Below are 20,445 nucleotides of genomic sequence, written 5' to 3' on the forward strand. Positions count from 1 at the left end.
TTGTCATTTTGAAATGTATTTATTTAGGCGTGTCGAATGCAACAAAAGTACAGTATATAATACATAAGACGTCGCCACTCTAGGTGGATTATAAGGCGAGAGCAAACAATGAGATCTAAATGAAGACAAAACAAATGCTTCACTACAAAGCTTTGTAGCCGTAAAATTCAGAGCCTTTATCACTGGATGTTGAACAAAGCATTCACTTGGCAGGAAATTAAAAAACCAACGAGAGGTACAAAGACTAATTCTGCTTAGGAAAAAAACAACAACAACAACAATGCAAGAGACATATTTTTAAGGGAATAATAATTCTTTAGAAAAACCATTCCAGCACTATCTGGCAAACGCAACGGAGACCCACGGGAGCATATGTTTGTAATTCCTACTGTTCTCTGTTTAAGTTATTTTTGTACATTCTAATTCTGCAACAACTCGGTATCACATTAACTATGCAGCATCTCTATTCTTAGATTTAAAAAAAAAAAGAGTATAAATTGAATATTTACAAGTAACTCCAGTTGTTCCACAGTGTCTGCCAAGCACGCTAAACTTTATGGCCCTGTTTTGTGTTCTTCAGAAATATTAAAAAAAAAAAAAAATCCTGGCCTTGTGCTTGTGTGTGTGTGTTAGTGTGTGTGTGTGTGTGTGTGTGTGTGTGTGTTGAATGAAGGACAGTTGGGCTCTGTCATGCTTTAGCCTTCCCCTCGCTGCCTCTCATGGGTGAGCAGCCATTGTTTGAGGTGGTCGCCCTTGCCGCTCATGTACGGCCCGCTCTGTCCAGAGCTGGAAATGACTCGGTGACAGGGAACCAGGAGAGGAATCTGGCACAGACAGGCAGGCAGGGGGGGGGTGGGGGGAGAGGAATTCAAGACCGAGGAAACAAACATCTGCACTTCTTTTGCAAATATTGCAAAACATCTCTGCATGCGCGCAGACACCCTTTTTTTTTTTTTTTAAGGGTTCACTAAGTTAACCTTTCAAAAAAAAAAAAAAATTACATGTATTTGTAAAACATGTATGAGTGTTGGACAAAAACTGATTTCCAGTGTTCAAGTTTTAAACTTTAGAATTATAAATTCTCACAAAGCCAAGAAAAGGGGGAAAAAAAACCTAACATTTGAGTAAAACAAGTACAGTTTGGAGCTTTAAAAATCAGCTGCTCTCTTATTCTCAGGTCGACATTTACTGTCACCGCAACAGAGCGGTTGGGATGTGTTGATAGTAGATATGTATTATGTATGAAAGAAGCTCTGATTTACCACTTAAACGGCGTGACTTAAAAGCAGCAAACGTGCAGAAAATACGAACTTCGCTTTTTGTTGCACTTTTTTTTCCTCTCTCTCTCTCTCTCTCTCTTATTCATGCTCTGCTTGAAAACAAAGTGCCACACCAGAAGTGTCTGGTTTGATCCTGCACAAATCCACATTCAGGGTGATGGCTCAGTCTTTGGGTATAAATGTTTTTCACTCTTTAATAGTGAAAAGCAAAGAAGCAATCAAAAATTAATGGGCAAAAACACCAGCAGGATGAATATTCAATCGAGAGGGTGTCAACATTAAGATCTGATAACCCTGTGATCATTAAAAAGAGGAAGTCGGTGGAGCGTTTACTCTTGTTGCAGACAACTGCCAGGGGGGTCCCGAGTTCTTTGTAAACTAAATGGCTGGAGAAAGATTAAACAAGCAAGCCTAAAACACTTCGATCATTGTGAATTCAGAACAAGAAGAGTGGCAACGGTTGGAGTGAATCACAGCAATTATTCCTTTTAAAATATTTTTAATGTTGCCCTCGTTTTTTTTTTTTTTTTTTTGTGTGTGTCTTGTTATTCTAAACAGGAAGGCATCACAGCTGCGTCGTGGCTGCATTTCCTCCCATTTTGAAAGACTCGCCCCCGACTCGATGGCAACGCCTCCAGCCTTTCATACGAAAGTTGGACATGCGGTGCGTTTCGGTTCAGATCCATCATTAAACCCGCTCCCATATCAACAGCAATAAAACTTTCCGAGCCCCAGATTAACCTTGCAGACAGAGAAATACTGCTCCAGTATTCGGATCAATACTGTTCCCCGGGTTTGGAGGGAGAGCAGGGTACCCTCAAGGCCTTTGGATCTGCTTCTTCACTTGGGGGGGAAAAGAGCACTACACCAGGCTTATCAATACTCAAATCCTGGTGAAGAAGAAGTGCCACAGAGAGGCGAGGATCGATTGAGCACACTGAGCTTCTCGCAGCTGAAGCCCGACTGGAGCAGTGCTCCTGACAAGTAATTGACACTGACAATCTGACTCTGGATCAGGGGCTGGGGGCTCCGGCTCCGGCTCCCAGCCTCACCAACCAAAGCAAAGAAATGTCTGTAAAATATGAGACTGAGAGGTATTTTACAGCCATCCAGCAGCAATGCCATTGGGCTAATGCAATGTACTAACTACACTGAGAATGCAGTGATCATTCTTTTAAAAAACAACAACAACAAAAAAAAAAGGATTTTTGTGAATTACTTAATTTCCCCCTTTTTGTAAATCAATTTCTTCCATTATAAATCACTCTTCCAGCCGCAGAACAGCTGAGAGGAGGACGTGCACGCGGCATTTCACCACACGCGAGAGGGAGAACATCTCACTGGCTGCATTCGCTGCAGAAGAAGAAGAAGAAGTGCTCTCTGCCTCGCGGAGCGCACCGGTGGTGCCCACAGCACTACATGGGCAGAGTTAAACAGGCTTTGATCAAAGGGTCTGATCAAAAGGAGACACACCACTTGCCCTCTAGCCCTCCATTTTGTACACAGTGGATTCATGGGCAAAATGATGCGGGCCAGGTTTCCTACAAGAATTGGGAGATTTGCTGTGAACATCTACAGCAAAGACTTGAGAGAAAGAGGAACAAAAGGTGTGGGCTTAAAATCCTGCTGTAGGTAGACCTGAGCCGCTCGGAGGGGGCGTTTATTTCACCACCGAACACTGAACACACCTACAGCTGAGATTACGTATCATGTATCAGAGGAAACTTATTTTTTAAATGTGTTTTTTTAATTTTTTTTATTTACTGGACATAACTCTTATGTGTGGTGCTTCTTCAAGATCCTCCAGAAAACGAAACAAAACAAATCATTTACCGCTATATTTACTAAAATACATTTTCAGTATCAGGTAATTCCCTTTATCATGTTTAAAAATGTCATAATAATATAAATTCCACAAAATGAATATTATATTTAATTTTACAGTTAAACTAACAATGAAAACACTAGAAGGTTGCAACTCTTCTTGTTTGAAGCGATCTGTAATATGTTCAATAGACAAGTCGACCATTTCTACTGATTTCTTTTCCTTTATCAGTCTACATACTGTTTATTTTTGACATATTTTTGAGAAGACTTTCAGTTTGAAATATTTTTTCCCCAAACCAGCAATCAAAATAATTCATTATCAATGTTGTTTTATTTAATTGAATCAATGCAACTCTAAATGTGACACTGTCGAAGCGCTCTTTAGAAATACTCATAGAATTTGTCGTCCATTACCTGTGATAAATGCAGTAATTACCTTTTGGCCATCATCTTCATCACTGAAACAAATACACTCACCTTCCCTGAGTGACTAAATACCGTAAGTGAGACAGAGGCCTGTCAATCACTGTCAGCCGCACTCACCGGGTTCCTCCTCATGGCCCCTCCCACCGCGCGCGCCGCTCTGGGGTTTCCCGCCATCTCGGCGAGGCGCTTGTACGAGACGGTGTCTCCAAACTTCACGTCCTTCAGAAGTACCTGCAGCACGCGGCTGGTGAAGGCGTCTTCGAAGAGGGACCGGGAGGAGGGAGAGAACAGAGAGGGTTCCCCGTTTAATCAATCAAACCAGGCCGTCTGATCACACTTTAAAACGAAGAGTTTTCAACTCAAAATCAAGTTTCAAACAGCATTTTTTCCTCACTACAAAAACAGTGTGTGTGTGCTCCTGCTCCGTGATCCTCTCCCTTTCCCCACCTTTTCTTGCAATACTCATTAAACAACTAAATACATGGAAGTCCCTCAATTTGACCTTAGAACTAGCATTAACATGCTACAGAAGCTGACGTGAGAAAATTATTCCTATGGCAGAAAAATCTAGGTTATGCTTTGAAAGGTCACAGCTAAAATTAAAAAAGTTCGCTCCTTCATTTAAAAGGATTAAGAGAGGCCAAAAAGACTGCAAATCTGCTCCAGATTTTTAATAATAATAATTTGAATGTTGCACACCATTTGTGGCAGTGGGATGACTTTGAGGTTAATCAGACCAATTTGTCCTTTTAATTGCTTTCTATTCAGAGTAGATTCATTATATCATCTTCACTTAAATGGCGGAATTCTTCAAATCATCCACAGCTTAACCGACCACATTAACGGCTTTGATTTCATTAGCACTTTAGCAGTAGCATTATCTTTTTTTTTTTCTGGATTAGCAGGCAGTGAGTGAGAGGCATGTTTGTCTAGCTCTGATTGCTTAAGAAAAGTATTTGAAGCATCTCGAAACCTTGAGACGCCCGATGCACTGAGCTTGTGTAGCAAAGACAAGACAAAAAAAAAAAACAAAAAAAAAAACACTTTTCTTGCACAGAGAACAAAAATGGGAACAATGGTCTCGTTATCAAGAGGGGGTGAGAGACTCTTCTAGTATATACATGTACTCAGTCATGAAAATTCAATTAGTGATCTCCCATTCTCTCTCATTTATATGGTCTAAGAGAGCACATGACAAGTGATCTATGTGAAATCCCTCTAAATTGGCATTGTGTGAAAACATGTCACACCCCTGTCTCTCTTCTACAGAGTGAACATCCTTTGCTCCCCAGGCTCCCTCGCTACCTTATAGTCACTCTCTGCTACACAAAGCCACGCGAACAAGGCAATTTGCCTAAACTGGGGGGAATAAGTGTAAAACCTAAAGGGGATACATTTGATTGATGCGCACCCATGTGAGTTCTTTGTCTTGAACAAGGCCCGTAGGTACTGTTTAATAATTTTTCAGGTAATAATCACGCTGTCAACGAGATGACGGGCTCTTACGCAGACAGACTTAATGTTATGAGGAGATAAGATACACCCCTGAAATTTCTTTTATGCACCGCTCTCCCTCATAAAGCTCGGATTTGGCCACACGATGTGTGTGTGTGTGTGTGAGTGTGTGTGTGTGTGATACATATTGATATCGCTTTGTCACCGGTGGGGCGCGATGACGCCTTGCCCAGACTGCGGCTCGGACAAATCCCGGTTGATGCGCACGTTATTGACAAACAACCAAAAGTCGGTGTCACACCAGCAGGAGCCGCTGAGCACTTTTGCCTACAAACAGACCGAGCGCAACAAGCCACGGCGCTGTTTACACCTTTTTACAAATCCTGAGCAGCTGTTTCTCCTGGAAGCTTTCACATCTCCAGCAGTTCTGGACGAAAAAAAAAACAAATGTCTTTGCTTTTTATCTGGCCGGCGCAGGGGTTAAAAGAACTTTGCCCTCATCAGCGTTAGTGACAGAGACTTCATGTGGGTCACTCGAGGTGACCAGCAATGATTTGGAGAGCAGTCCCCTAGCCCCATACTTCATAAAGAGCCTAATACGGTGTGTCTGGGGTCAGGACCCTCTTTAGATCGGGGTGCAGCGGTGTCAATTGTTTAAATAAAACTTGAGAGGAACCACTTACATGTTTACAGACATCCCATAATTATGTCACAGGTCATTACCTGCCGTGAGGCCAGGTGAGAGGGCCGCTGCAGAGGCAGGGATCGACCCAGCCGGGGGAAGGAAAAAAAAAAAAATCGATCACATATAGTGATTATGAGGATATTGACATGTATGATTGATTTGCTCATATTTCTGTGTATGAGAGCAATTTCAAAGCTGGAGAAAAAAAATAAATAAAACAAATTGAGAAAACAATAAACTGATATCCATCAGTCCTGCTAATGATAGATTTGGGGTGATGACTTCCAGCTGACAGTCACCTCGTACGCAGTTGTGAGAATAAAAAGACAATAGTGGATATGCAGCTACCTCATTATCCTTTGTGTCTAATGGGAGGAAAGACTTTGACTCCCAGTCAAAGTGTCTCTTGAGTCTTGAGGGATCCATACTTTTGAAGGCTGACGGGGTGCTGATGATTCTCTGATTATTCGATATTCTGAAAACGTTCATTTCCCTAATTCCTCTCCACATCACAGGGGCGAGTCCTGGTGAGTGTCTCATCTCGCCCTGCGCTGTGCACAGGGGGAGGTTCAAGCTCCTGCAGGAACACAGTCATTGGGGGCTTTGAAGAGCGCCCTTCCCCCCCCCCCCCCTTCCCCTCTCCGCCCGGCCCCCTCCCCGCACGTTCCCCGTGCCGCTTACCGAGACTAAGATCCTCTCGTCTGTTACATATGGATGTATAATTAATGAGATAAGAATATGCATCGTTTTAAGAACCCACGTTGGCGTCTGTGTTTTTCTGGGGGGAGCCGGCGAGAGTGTGCACGGGCACACAACACACACGCCCGCCGCTCGCCATCCCCTCGCCCCCGTCGACCAAAAAAACTCGCGTGTGATGTTGCGCGTGACAATCAGTCGGAGACACTATAGAGCGCCGCGCCTCGCGTCTCCTTTCATGTCACCTCTTGTTTCGCAGGTATAGCGTGACAGCTAATATGAAAAGTGGCTTGTTTTGTCAGAAATGTGTAAATAAACATGGCAACACTTCAACTGAAGGTCACAACTCAATATTACATGACAAGTGCTGCAAGAGCGCCGTCGCGTTCAGGTTTTCCCACAAGATAACTGTGCAAACAAAAGTTGGTTGTCACAGATTGTAATGACCTGATTAAACTTGTTTTTTTTTTTTTTTATTCTCAGGCAGGCGGTGGCTGCATGACTGAATCGAGCAGGATTTCTTACAGCAGTAAGGCAGCAAAAAAATAAAAAATTAATAATCCTTAATATTTGTGAATCAACAAGAAGAAGAAGAAGAAAAAAAAAAAAAAGAAAGCCTGCTACTTTTTCTCCCTCAAAAGACGAATACTCTTGATGCTCACATTTAACATTTTTATACTGGGATGGCCTATGGTTCTGACTACTGAGAGCAATCCAAGCCTAAACCCTGTATTTACTGAGCCCCAAAACAACAGGCGAGGGAGAGAGGTGGAACACAGCACAATCACCTATTCAGATCAGGTACTAATGAAGAATTCCATCTATCCTGAAATTTAATTAAAACCCCAAAGACTTCAGATGAGATGCGATTTGAAAGAGCCTGGGGCTGGTACACAAGCACTTGGTGGCGAAGGGAATCACACTGAAAGTTGATATCGTAATTGGTCCTGATGTATTTCTGCATTGCCTTTGCGGGAGCGTGGGACTCATAGCTGTATACAGGGTCTCGACGGAGTACCTGCTCATTGAAAATGCCATCACTCAAGCACTGCAGATCTGCATGAAATTAGAGAGCAACTAAGGCCTGATTGCAGGGGAAGAGAGGCACAATTGTTAAATGCATATATTAGAGGTACTCTTTTTTTTTTTTTTTCTTTCCCTGTGTAGGTGTGCTTCTGGGTCTAAATAAGCACTTCTGGAAAAATCTTTAAGTTAACATGCAACGTGCATCTCGGAGCGACAAAGAAACAGTCTGTAATTGTTTTGAAAATGGCAAGAATTTATGAAAAAAAAAAAAAAAAAAAAAAAGCCGTCAGGCTACAGCGTTGTTTGTTTCCTTGAAACAAAAACAGCAAGGATAATTAATTCCTCTTTTTTTTTTTCCTGTCTTTTTTTTTTTTCCCGGCTCCCTCAATCATTCACTCCGCAGTCACAGCTACCAGTTGAAAGGACACTAATTGTCCATTTTTGGGGTGCTTTCATTTTTACTCGCCCTAGGTGACTGGTCAAGCCAACAATAAGCTCATTCAAACTTTACCACCATTCACATGTTCTCATTAAAAGAAAAAAAAAAAAAAAAAAGAAAAAAAAAAAGAAAAAAAAAAAGCTTCCTGTCTGAAAATGTCAAGAGTGGAATTCGATCAGTTTCAAAGAATGTGCCAAGAATCATGGAAAAGCTTGCCAAGACTAACACGCGTGGTAAGAGCTGCCACAGATTACTGAACCAAGTTACAGCTCTGTGTTCTGTTCTCTCTCCTTTCGCTCACCCACTCGCTCACTTCTCCTCTGCCCGGGCTCGCTCGCCCTCTCTCTCCCTCTCTCTCCCTCTCTCAGCCATAAAATACTTCATTATAACACAGTGAGCCAGTGAGTGTAAGTGATGTAACTGACAATTAAGAGTGAAAGCCTGATCCCAGTCATGGCTCTGCAAATATTTATCCATGACAGACCTCCTTGCAGGGCGGGGTGGTGAAAGGCAGGGAGCGGGAGACTCCCAGCGGTCTGCGGCTCACTGAAGTACGCCTGGAGCCATTCAACGCAGCGCTGCAACTCGGGGCTCGTTTCTGCCGGGCTATCGTTGACCACACAGCTCAGGGGGGCCCCGCTGCTCCTGTGAGGGATATAAGGCAGGATGGGGAGGTGAGGCGGGGATCAGAGGAGCAATCATAATACCCAATTCTTGGTTGAACAGTGCTAAAATATGTCACGGGAGTGTAATAACATGCCGCCAGTGACACGGACGCAAGATGACATAATTTGCAGAGTGGAACTAAAGTTGTGAATAAAGACGTGTTTGAAATTTAAACTTGTGTATTTAGCCGGCGCGCCTGACACTCGGGCGCGCACACACACACACACGCACACACCGGGTATTTAAAGACTGAAGGAAGTTCGGGAGAATATAAAGACGGTAATCCACACATTTGTTACAGTGCATGTACATTTATACGGAGTGCAGTGTGATGTAGTATGAGAGAAAACACGGTCAGGGCAGGAGGAACAGCACTAACGCTTTATTTAAAAAAAGAAAAAGAAAAAAGAAAAAAACTTAGAGGAAGCAAAAAGAAGAAAAAAAAAAAAACAGTTTTCAAAAGTAGTCAGAGAAAGTTAAGAGCACAGCGTTAACAACAGTTTCAACTCTGCCTGGGTCTAGTTTATAGTTCATGACAAGAATAAATGGATTTTTTGGCCAGAGCAGAGCTGGCCGGCAAAGCACTGCACTTGGACGTGCATCTTAGCATGAGTAGATGCTTGGAGGAATTTGCCGATGGTTGAGTTGGCATCACTTAACAGCTGAATTTCTCTCTGCTGCTGACCACCCCCTAGGTCAATGCAAGCAGACTGACCCATATTTGACACTTAAAGACCCTACTGGGAAGGTCCTCTCTTAGCATGTGCATTACTCCAAAGTGGACCTCAAGCTGTGTTGTGGATCTAAAGCAGGCCGCCAATTCCATTAACTGGTGTACAGGACTTATAAATAAATAATATCACCATTTAAGTGCCCCTTTTTTCAAAATTGGCTTATCCTGTATGGTATTAATAATAGACATTTACTTTGTTAAACACACAGACCATCTCTCTCCCGCCTGCTGTAACAACACGGCCCTAAAGTGTTTTTACACTTCTGCAGGTCACAGTTTGAGCAACGTTTTATATTGGACATGTGAAGCCGAGGTTTACTGGAGTGTTATGACTGAGCAGGTCAGTTTTCGGAGAACTGCTCTGCCTGCTAGTTTGTGGCTGTGTGATGGAAGTCTCCCGGGTGCCGTTTAACAGTGGGTGTAAATACAGTAAAAGGTGTAAATACTCTCATTTCTAAATAAACCGCACAGCAGTTTATAGTTGAGTGCTGAAAACTCGGAAACCCACCGGCGGGTTCTGTGCTGAGACCCGCTCAAACAATGGCCATGGCTCATGGCAATCTCTGTCGGCATGGGTGAGTGCCCAGCCAGCCCCTACTTGTCATTGTCTCTCCTTTCTACCCCCCCCACCCCCTCCTCATTTCCCCCCCTCTCTATTTCTCTATCCTCCCACTCCAGCTCTTTTGGCTCCCCACCACCAACGCCCCGACGCCCTCCCCCCCCACACACACACCCCTCCACCCCTCTTTCTCTCTGCAAGGATCTTCAGGCCACTGTTCCCTCTCTGCACCACCACCGATGCCGCCCCCCCCCCCCCCCAATCCAACACGCATCCACCCACCACCTCCACTGCTGCCTCCTCTCCCCTTCCACACCCCCTCTTTCTCTCTGAGAGGATGTTCCAGCCGCTGCACACTGACAGCTCGGGGATATTGTGTGTGGAAATGTTCCTGTTGGACCCGCAGGCCCTTACAATCTACCGGACAAAGGCTAGTGCACCTTTGCTTAAGGCTCGGCACCTTTGACCTCCAGCTTGCACTTCAGACTTGTCACCGTGGCTAATTTTCCTCTCCCTTTAGTTTATGGATGCGCCCCGCTTTAAAGGTGTCGGAGTGATACAACACTGACAGTAGTAAAAGTTAATGCAATGCAGTACATGTTATGGCTGGAAAACAACAGCGAAATAAATAAATAAAAGGAGGGGGGGGGGGAGCAACATCAGTCGGGCTGAAGTCTGTCACCTCTAGGTGCAATGGGGGATTGTTTTTAAAGAGCATGTGGGCAGTGGAGATGTAGCTCCTGCTCTGGCAGCATTTCCAGTCGCTTCAGCGAATCCGAAATCAAACGGCATCATATGATCTTTATGGAGTCCAGACTGGCACATTAGAAACTGTGCCCTTCAAATGAGAGATTAGAGATGTGCAATAAATGTCGGGCTAATTACAAAGAAGCCCTCGAAGGAGGAACAATCTTTATATTGTCCTAAAGTAACTGCCATCCCCCTGTATAAAAAACCGAGAATTATAATTAGTCGTGATAATAAAGAGTTTTTCAATAACTGGCTGTAGCAAGTGTGTTTAGGTTTGACTAAACATTTCAAATCAGGTTAAGGCAGGATTGTTCTCTTATTATCTTTGGAGTACATAAATCATATTTTTTCACTGTCCTTCAGCCATTTACTATTTCATCACAGGTGAGGAAATAAGAAACTAATTCCAAACTAGCCACGGATCTGCTGCACTAAAAAGAATATTTCCCCTGATAGAAGATTGTGATTTGAGAAAATTTCTAATATTGTGCTCCTGTCACAATCAATTTCCAATTACCATAAATCATTGTTGCGTAAAGTGGGAGTCATTTGGAGTTCTACCTCTTTTCCAACTCTAATATAAAGAATGAATTGAGCATTTATATAATGTTGGAGGTTATTTCATTCATGGAGGAAGAAACAATCAGAGGAGACAAAGGAAGAAAAAGAATAGCCGGCATTAAATTTGTCAATTTCCTTCGGCATATTCGCTATCTCTACTTGCACAAGACTTCAGCGAGACTTTTTCTATCGGCCGCAGACGTAAGAATGAAACAGGTTAACCACAGGATCTAATTGAAAGGAATCTGGCGAAGGGTGTAATGGTATATTGCACAAAGAGGGGGAAAAACTCAGAACTCATGCCTCCACTCTGTGAAGCGTGATGGCGCTCATCCTGACTCGATCGGCTGTCACTTTTGACACAGCCTGCCAGAGTTCTCCTTCACCGATCATGGGTAACATGGCGGGTCAGAGGATGAAATAGAAAAGGCCAAGAGAAGTCCAATATTTTCCTCAGCCTTATAGCTGCAGATACTTAACTCAGAGACGTCAAAGACTCAAGAGAGCATGAAAAAAGCCTAAAATGACTGTCTAAAAAGGGGAAAAAAAATACAGCATGTCTCTATGAATGTCAAGATCCTGATGGTTTCCGAGCCAAAGGCTGTGATACAATTGTAAGCCACTTGCTCAATGCAGCTCGTTCAACCATTTGAAGATCATTCAGATGCCTATCTGGCTACTGCAGCACTAAAGTCGGGAGCTTTCGGATGCTGGTAAGCTGCTAGGAACGCTTTCTATTCTGTTGTGGGCCGCGCGTTTTGTGCTCTGCGGTTTCAAAATAAAAACAACTGGGCCGGATAAACTGCTCTCTAGATATCCAGCAAACTCTTATTAGCGAATGTCCGCCGAAGAGGCCGCAACACTCAATCCAATACATAAAGGTGGTGGTAAAATACTGCGGCGTAGGCAACAAAGCACACAACAATTAGGTCTTCTCCCAACTGGCTAGCCACAGGAGTCAGTGAAGGCATGTATTACCAGAGCCTTAACTCTTACTCCATTATGTAGTGTATCCACACCCCGACGCAGCAATGTTTATCTACAACAGACTACTGAGCAGTTTCAAATAGCGTTTTTAGCCTCTATTCTCAAGTGCCACAGTAAGAGATTCCAATTACCCGAATGGTAAGGAGCCAGTGAGGGAGGCATAAAGTACATTAGGGATCCCCTGTAACTGCAGGGACCTTTTAGAGCCTCGACTGAAGAGGGCCGAGAGACTGGGGGGGGACAGTGACCCTGCATGGATAGCCTCTGTCAAAATTTGACCACGTCAAGCACAAAGGCATTATGGGAATCCAGTGTCACCAAGTCCTAATTACTGTCTGTGTTCAGAGCAAATTACTGCCTTGTTCCTCTGATTAGCGAGGAGGCTAATCTTCACCTGTGTACGCCAGCACTGCTGAGGGCCCTTGAGTGTTAGCGCTTCGTCTTCTGTAATTTATTTTTAAATCAGTGCCCTCTCCCAAGAGTTTTGAGTGTTTTGTTGTGAACCGCTTACCATGATCCCCACCACCGCCCCCTCACCCCTAAATCCTTGACTAAATCCTTGTTTGGTGCCGCAGGAAGATAAGCAAGAACAACACTTGGGCATAATTGACTCGTACTCCTCTCCAAGATGTCAGAGCGGAATCATCTCTCTGCATATTGCCTTAGTATGTCACACACTGTACACTTCTGCATGTTGCAGATATAGAATCCAATCAAGTTGGAAAACAAACTAGCGCAAGCCGCACGCTGGAAAAACTTAAAAAACTTCCCAGTCGACAGCGGAGAAGGGTGGTGGAGGAGGAAGAAGAAGAGGAAGAGGAGGAGGAGGCGGAGGAGGAGGAGGAGGAGGAAGAGGACAAGAGGGACAAAGCAAAACGAGAGGAGCTGCTTTTAGCTGCATCTCGACAGTGGGCAGTAACTCCCGTTCGGCTCCCGGACCTCACCCTGGAGGTTCTGCTTTAAAAAAAAAAAAAAAAAAAAAAAAACCACAACGTTCGGCGGATTCTCCTCCCGGTGAATGTCGGCGTCTCGTCTGCGTGGGGCGGTTTACAGGTAGTGTGTTACACAGGTGTTGGTTTACACAGGAAATGGCACATGCAGCCTGATTGGGACGGTCCCGGGAGACGCAGGCATAAACATAGAGCACAGATGGGTCCAGGGGCCAGAGGGAGCGGCACCTTAATGAATACGCAGCTGAGTACTACACTTCACGACATGCAAAACAATATTCTAAGGCCGCGGCAAAAAATAGAACAAAAAAATTATCTGAATATCATTACCCGATGAATTATTCATATAATCTCTAAAGGGACTGCGTCCAAAAAGTCTCCACATTGCTTTATTGATGGTTTCGCTCGATATCTCAGCAGATCACTGTTTGTATGACAAAGCATTTTAGTTACAAATGTAAGCAGTTTATTTTTGCACAATTTTCTGTCTATATATAACAATGCGTGTGCTGCAAAACAGTAATTTTATTTGCTTAAAATTATAAGTTAAAATAAATATGGCTGAGGCAGAAAAGGAAAAGAATAGAGTGAGAGGAGTAGACTAAAATTATTATAGGTAAATGAAAAAAAAAAAAAAAGAGTGGTGGGGGGGAAAAAAATAAAACAACAACTTGCTGTTATGATTCCCGGTGTGTGAGCACATCATGTAAACAGGCCCCAAACCGGGAACACATTTTACCATACCGCTATTCAGCGTGAACCAGGACATTGATTCACAACACTACATGAGTGTGAGAAAAACGATAAATGCATCACCTCAGATATTTCACACTCGCGTTGGTAGTGTGTAAAAGCTGTTGTGACAGCTTGGGTATTAGGGCTAGATAGATGGAAAATGTCTGGCTGCTTATGAATGCCAATGTGACTGGGGTGACGGGTTTGACACAAAAACACTCCACCTCAGAACAATTAGGCGGTTCTCAGGCCCCATCCAGTGTTGTCAGTGATAATGGAAAGCTGTGAGGATAACTGGTGATAAATAGACTTTAACACCCTCCTCCTTAAGAGCAATACAGTCCTGCAGTCCTCTCATATGCTTAACTAATCATGACCATGGCCGGCAAATTCATACAAAAGACTAATTACTGTTGTACTTCACTTCAGTCTCAAAGGCCTCTTATATAAGGACTTGGGGGTTCTCTTGCCTCTTTTCTCCTCTTGATGGGTATTTTTTTACAAGTAGGCCTCGTGCTAGACAAAAGCGTTTAAAAATTGGTGATTGCTTTCATCCGCTTTAATTACATTCAGAAATGGCATTTCTGCCACATAATACACCCCTATTGTTTCAGAATTATCTGGCTTGGGGAGTAAAATCTACAATATTTGACGATGCTCCCGAGCTAAATCGCCTCTTGAAATTGAAATATGCAGCCGAAATACAAAATAAAAAGCCAGCCTTTGCTGCTGATATAGTGGAGGCTCCTTGGCTTTCTGCAGAATGCTATTATTATGCATATCCAGGTAGAAAGTTAATTAACCCAAAGCTTAAGCTAATTATGGTAGCAGAATGCTATCAACCAAACGCTTTCAGTCAGACAGCTGTCCAGAATTTCATTTGCTAATCATTTGTCTTTTGCCGGAGCATATGGTACATTTCCCCGCTATCACAGCAACAACAAACAGATGAAAATCATTAACTAAAAACAATGTGCAATGTGAAAAATCAGACACAGATTTATAAGGCTTTGTGTCAGAGAGAAAAAAAAAAAGGGGGATTTACGGCCTGGGAAGTGTAATGATAATTTTTGGTTTTAGCCACTTAGGATTTTAGGCGGATCACGTGACCCAAGTGTGCTGGGAATTCAGATGCACAAATATATTGTTTATATCTATATGCAAATGAGACAGAATGTTTATCCGTGTAAAATTAATTACAATTTTCTATAGGAGCATATGCAAAGAGCTTGTTCTTAACAATTTTTAGCTTCTAGCACATTTTGTGCCTGCTTTTTTTTTAACACAATATTTTTATGTTGTTAAAAGCAGAAATCCCTCAGCTACGAATTAAATCAATTATTTTCTAAGAAATGCTTCATGCATTATTCTTTTTTTTTTTTTCTCTCTTCTTCATAAAAACACATCACGCCGGCTGTTAAAGGGTGATTGATATCAGCATTGCCTCGCGACATTATCAGGCAATAAAGGCTACTCAGGTTCTAATGCAACATGTCATACACAGGCTCCTGTAGTACATTTCTATTGAGGACCTCACAAGCTAAATTGCTTTTTTCCTGCTCCCCCACATCTCAGCCAGCTTGACAGACAAATTGATCAAAGCATTGTAAAATAATATGCTCACAAAATGTCTCGGGGCAGGAGTCCGGCCCTTTTTTCATTTTTCACCCTAATAAAAAAGTGCTCTATGATTTCCTCTGTATTATGTGTCTGTGCTCTGTGTGAAAAGAGGCAAGAAGCATCATATTTCAGATAATAGTAATCTCCTGTAAACAAAATGTGTATCATTTTTCTGTGAACGCCGGGGCCATGCTAAAAACTGAAGGGGGGGAGAAAAAAAAAAAAACTGGTTAACAGGGAGGCTGGTGCGTTGGGCCCCAACAGGGGTTGTTGAGATGTAATGAATTTGTTCATCTGATGGTGCCTTCAGGGCTGTCGTTAGACTGGCAGAGGAGGTTGATTTCAGGAAATGTTCCTAAGATCAGTTAGGAAGCAAAAGGGGCTTGAGACGTTTCTATTAGAAAGAGCTGACGGTCATGGTGGGTAAGCAATACTTCAAGGGCGTTTATGTAGCTATAATGGCATTTATCAATAACTATCTATCAATGCCACAAATGCTTTTGTTGCTGCACCAGCTGTTCAACACCAACCAATGGTGATTGTGGAAGAAAAAAAAAATAACAGGGAAACGGCACAGGCGGTCCACAAAAAAGCCTGCGACGCTTTGGCACTTTCACAAATATCTGCTGGTGATCTCTCTCTGTGTTATGCATGGACGTTATCTATTTCCCTTATCCAAAATATACTCTTAAGAGATCATTTATCACACTGACTTCCTAAGCCCGCGCCACACCACAGCCCAAGCTGAAAAGAGCCTTGTTTAGTATGTCATAAATAAATCAATGGAAATGCCTGATCTGAACTATTACTGCTACAGGCAGGCTTTTGTGAGATCTACATGTAAAGCCCGTTGCAAAGATAAGCCCGCATTTTGTCACTTTATCTCGCCTCCCTTAATGCCTGTTTACATTGCGTCGCTCCATATATCTGCGGTGGCTCTGGCTCTCCCTACCCTGTGACAATAACAACATATTCAACTGGTCCCGATAAAATCTAAACATCCCCGCTAATGATTTCTTGCTCACACCTTGGAGAACATACAGACAGTGATGAAATCAAAGCTTCGCTTATGACCGACATAGCAAATGATATTAAACTGAGAAATGATCTAGTGATGCGAATCATTAAATTCATTTGCATATTCCTACTGAACCTGAACACACAAATTAAACCCCGTTCACAAGGAGATGGAGAAAGGTGCTTGCGCATGGTTACAGGACATCTTCCATAATCAAAATTCCATATTATTAATTTTCCGACTTCAACTCATTAACAACAAGTGGAATGTTTTTCCTGCTTGATGAATTTTAGGAAATAGCAGACAGTCAGGAAGGAAACACATGTTGAGGTATAATATACAAGGTCATTAATGGGTTTCCATAAATTAGAATTTGAACATACATTTTCAAAAGGATAACTTCCTATCTGGGTGCATTTGGAAATGGTTTAATTTCCCAAACCATTCAAGTTTATCAAATGTGGATCTGCGATACATGGATATTTAATTTCAATCTAATCAAAACTAATCTGAGCTGTAGGATGTGGACCTGTACAAATACGGGAGAAGGACTTATTAGCACCGACTTTAATCAGTTTCAGTCGCTTCAGTAAGACCGTCAACCTTCTGACAATTTTGAGGGATGGCTCGGCCATGAAATGCAATCACATATTACATTTTCCGAGTGTCAGTCGACACCCAAAACCGCTGCATACAACTTGAAGGAAACATAAATAAACAAGAGAGAACAGTCCGTGCTCCCCATGGCCTTTGCTGACCCTACAGACATCGGGTCTAATCAACTCCCCTGTGGGTAATAAACAAGTTATTTTTCTGAAATTTCAAATATACTGCGGGAAGAATCACAACCACATGCCATCAGAAATCTAATTTCAAGCCCAACTGTATTCTAGTGCCCCTCATATTTCTAGTGCCTGCTCATATTTGCCCAACTTTCTCCAGGATATTTCTTGTGGGATCTACAAAAATGCCCTGCTTCCAATGAGGAATGGTGGCACTCCATCACAGGAGTGGATTCTGTCTGCCTGTAAATTTCACACCTTTGTTTATCACGTCACCGGCTCGGCTGTTGTACAGTACCTTTCAGCAGGTGCGACATCCATTAGGATCTGGATGGTGTGCACACCATTCTCACATCCACTGACTTGGATCGTCCCCAGGGGGCTCAGCAATGAGATGGTCTTCTGAGTGCACTGGCTCTCCCTCTGCTTCTTCATCTTGCTGCCCTGCTGAGGAAGTACAAATTACGCCGCGTTCATTGACATATTCATGTGGCAACTTTCACAATTTCCCACACATATTTGCATTGAATGATCTATTGAAAACCTAGTGGGCCACCAACGAAAGATGACTTACATATTTGAACACCTAGCCTCCAAACAATGTCATGATGTGACTTGATCCCTACATTACTATCCAATATTTCTTTTGTGCATGGAAAAGAATACGCCTATCTAACCAATAAATCGCCCATTTTTTCCCCTCTTTCTGTTCTATATATCACATAAATGAGAAAAACAATGCAGTCTGTTCCCTTGTCTGGTGGGGGATTCCCAAGATAGCTCGACATTATTTTCAATCCGTCATTTTTGGTTGATGGCCGGGATGTTTTTCTAGCATTAAATTTGTTCCTTAGGGTGCAACTCCGATGGGATTCTGGTTTCCAGCCCTTAACAACAGCAAAAACGTGCAGCTTTTCTGACGACTGAGATGGATACTGGCAATAACCAGACAGCAGTTCCTTTTTTATTTTTACTTTGAGGGAAGGAGAGATGATTGACTATGTTATATGTGAGTTTTTGAGAGATGGGGGTTATAATAAATAAAGGTCACATTGATTGTAAGAGTTTCAACCAAGGAAACCTTTACAGGAACCTTGATCTAGAAAGTGTAAAGGGTACAAACACAAAATCTCTCTTTTTTCTCATTTTTAATTAAAGATTTCATTTGCATTCAGAGATTTTGGATGGAGATGTGCTTGTACAGTAACCGTGATCTATGTAGTTACAATGCATCATTGTTCACAATTTTAATGCATGCAAGCCAAACATGGTGTCTGGAAAAAAAATAATTGCTCACTACAAAAGATAACAAAAAAAGAAACAAGAGTCCATCAAAATGGTCCCGGTGTGAGGTTTCCAAAACAAATACAACAGAAAAAACAAGAGGCAAAAAAAGGGAGTAGCTACAAACTGTCAAATCTAAAAAGCTGTAATGTGAGAATAACTGGAGTTTTTGCTGGGGAAAGAAACTCACACAGATAATTCGTCATTGACAATGTGTTACAGTTTCCATTATACCACATGTGATTGATAAATGCAGAATTTCTATATTTTTCTAAGAAAGTTTCTTCTTTTACTGTCACAATAAATAAAAAAAAGAAAGAAAAGGTTTTCTCTCATGAGCATCAAACAAACTTAAGTCTCACTGCCTGCAGTCTTTCAAGGCAGTTAATTTATCATGGAGTAATTAAAAAAATAGATTTAAAAAAATGTATTTTTTGTTTAACATTTCCTGCAAAGAAAACACTGAGCCCATCTGATTATGTCCTGCTTTTCTCATCTGATAGTCAATTGAAGAAGAGACAAAGAGGAAAAAAACAAGGTTCGCGAAATAAAAGTGAAGATTTTAAAAGTGCTATCTGACATTTTGCACAGCCATGGATATTTAAAAATAATCACGGGCTGCAGAATGAGAAACACAAATGCTTCAGTGCAGATTGAACAAGGCGCTTTTAATTTAAGAGTGGATATCTTTTATTTTTAGATTACCCCCCCTCCCTCTCCCCACCCCCTCCCTAACCCCCGTTCACACACACCAACACCAGCACATCTGTCATGGTATGTGATCACAAATGCGTCTGCTTCAACTTTCTTGTTTCTACTCTTGCAGCTCTCACTGTATTCATCAGGGGTTTGCCTGAACTGACAATAAAGGCGAGAAATTTCTGAGCCAAACAATGGTACAGTGCACTTTGGATAAGCGCTTCGCACACGGCCTGCCATTTAGCAAGCTGGTAATAGACTCATAGATAGAATAATGGACTTTGGCAATAATGGCCTTGGCTAATAGTGTGCGCTGATTAAAAATAATGCTATCATGTTTGTTCTGCGCGCTTATTGGCGCGGCAGACTAGTGGCTGCCTTGAATGTGTGGATGTTTACCCAGCTCTTCACGGTGAGGAACAGCAAACAATAAGCAGCTTGTGTTGTTAAAAATCACTGGCAGCGTCCTCGCGCTCGTCAATCATTTAACTCGTTTCTCATTAGACTAGTTCCTGGTCAAACCTGCCTGATTAATGGAGCGGAGAGCGCAGCGTGACTGCGCAGGTGTGGAAATGCAACATGTGTCTTAATGTGCTGTTTTAGATTAATGAAACGCACGCCGAAGGCTCGCAGGAAGGCTGCCGCATATATACGAGGGGTAAGTCTCTTCAATCCAGTAAAAACACACTTTCAATATTGTGCGTGCACTTAAAATGTCCAAAAGACAGACGGAGTTTTGTACGCTGGAGGCCCACGCTAACTTGCTCCAAAGAACGCTTAAGTGTTGGGATAATTCCTGAACTGCTGAGGATGTCAGAGTGTGTTAGAGGAAGTTTGACGACGTACGTGAGTGCCGTAGCTTACAGTTTGTGACATTAACATCCGCGCGGTGCTCAGTCGTCGTCCCGCCGCAGAGCCTAAAGTCATTCCGATTCTTCCTGCTTCTCCAGGCAGCGTGGCCAGAGCAGCCAATCACAGACCGCCAAAGTCCGCTCCCGCTCTGTGATTGGTCGGTGGATCGTCTCCGCCCCGCCCCCTGATGGGGACAGACAGAGACGGCTTCTCTAATAGCCTGGGTCTCAAGGTGGGATTTGGGGTCCTTCAGGGGGTCCCCTGCACGCAGAAGACTAGTAATAGTAGTGATTTAGATATTTGATTTGCTTGATATTCTTTACAGCATAAAAAAAATATTCCAATGCATATTTTGAACATTAATTCCAAACAGTGTTATCTTTCCACTTATAGCTGAGACATTTATCCAATTCAG

The 20,445-nt window shown here is 42.6% G+C and overlaps 1 protein-coding gene across 4 annotated transcripts; it reads right to left on the reverse strand.

Moving 5' to 3' along the window:
• LOC115399822 (methylated-DNA--protein-cysteine methyltransferase) lies at positions 1-20,121 on the reverse strand. Of its 4 annotated transcripts, none has more exons than XM_030107397.1 (5): positions 20,043-20,121; positions 17,494-17,642; positions 8,319-8,479; positions 3,651-3,790; positions 1-824 (listed from the first exon to the last, which is right to left on the reverse strand). In XM_030107397.1, exons 1-5 carry the CDS (start codon positions 20,103-20,105, stop codon positions 696-698), a joined length of 642 nt encoding a protein of 213 aa, XP_029963257.1. In that variant the 5' UTR covers positions 20,106-20,121; the 3' UTR covers positions 1-695. The 4 variants fall into 4 exon arrangements, with proteins under 4 accessions (XP_029963257.1, XP_029963258.1, XP_029963256.1 ...); XM_030107398.1 differs by having other exon boundaries at positions 17,494-17,639; positions 20,043-20,111; XM_030107396.1 differs by having other exon boundaries at positions 20,025-20,110.
• Between the last annotated feature and the right edge of the window lie 324 nt (positions 20,122-20,445).

The sequence above is a fragment of the Salarias fasciatus genome, chromosome 13 (assembly GCF_902148845.1).
Source record: "Salarias fasciatus chromosome 13, fSalaFa1.1, whole genome shotgun sequence".
In the NCBI taxonomy this organism is placed as follows: domain Eukaryota; kingdom Metazoa; phylum Chordata; class Actinopteri; order Blenniiformes; family Blenniidae; genus Salarias; species Salarias fasciatus.

Coding starts and splice junctions, on each gene's coding strand:
- LOC115399822 (XM_030107396.1), bottom strand. CDS start 20,105: ATGACTTTAGGCTCTGCGGCGGGACGACGACTGAGCACCGCGCGGATG. Junction 8,480..17,493: donor GATGTCGCACCTGCTGAAAG/GTACTGTACAAC, acceptor TATCCCTCACAG/GAGCAGCGGGGCCCCCCTGA. Junction 825..3,650: donor GGGCCATGAGGAGGAACCCG/GTGAGTGCGGCT, acceptor TGTCTGTGCCAG/ATTCCTCTCCTGGTTCCCTG.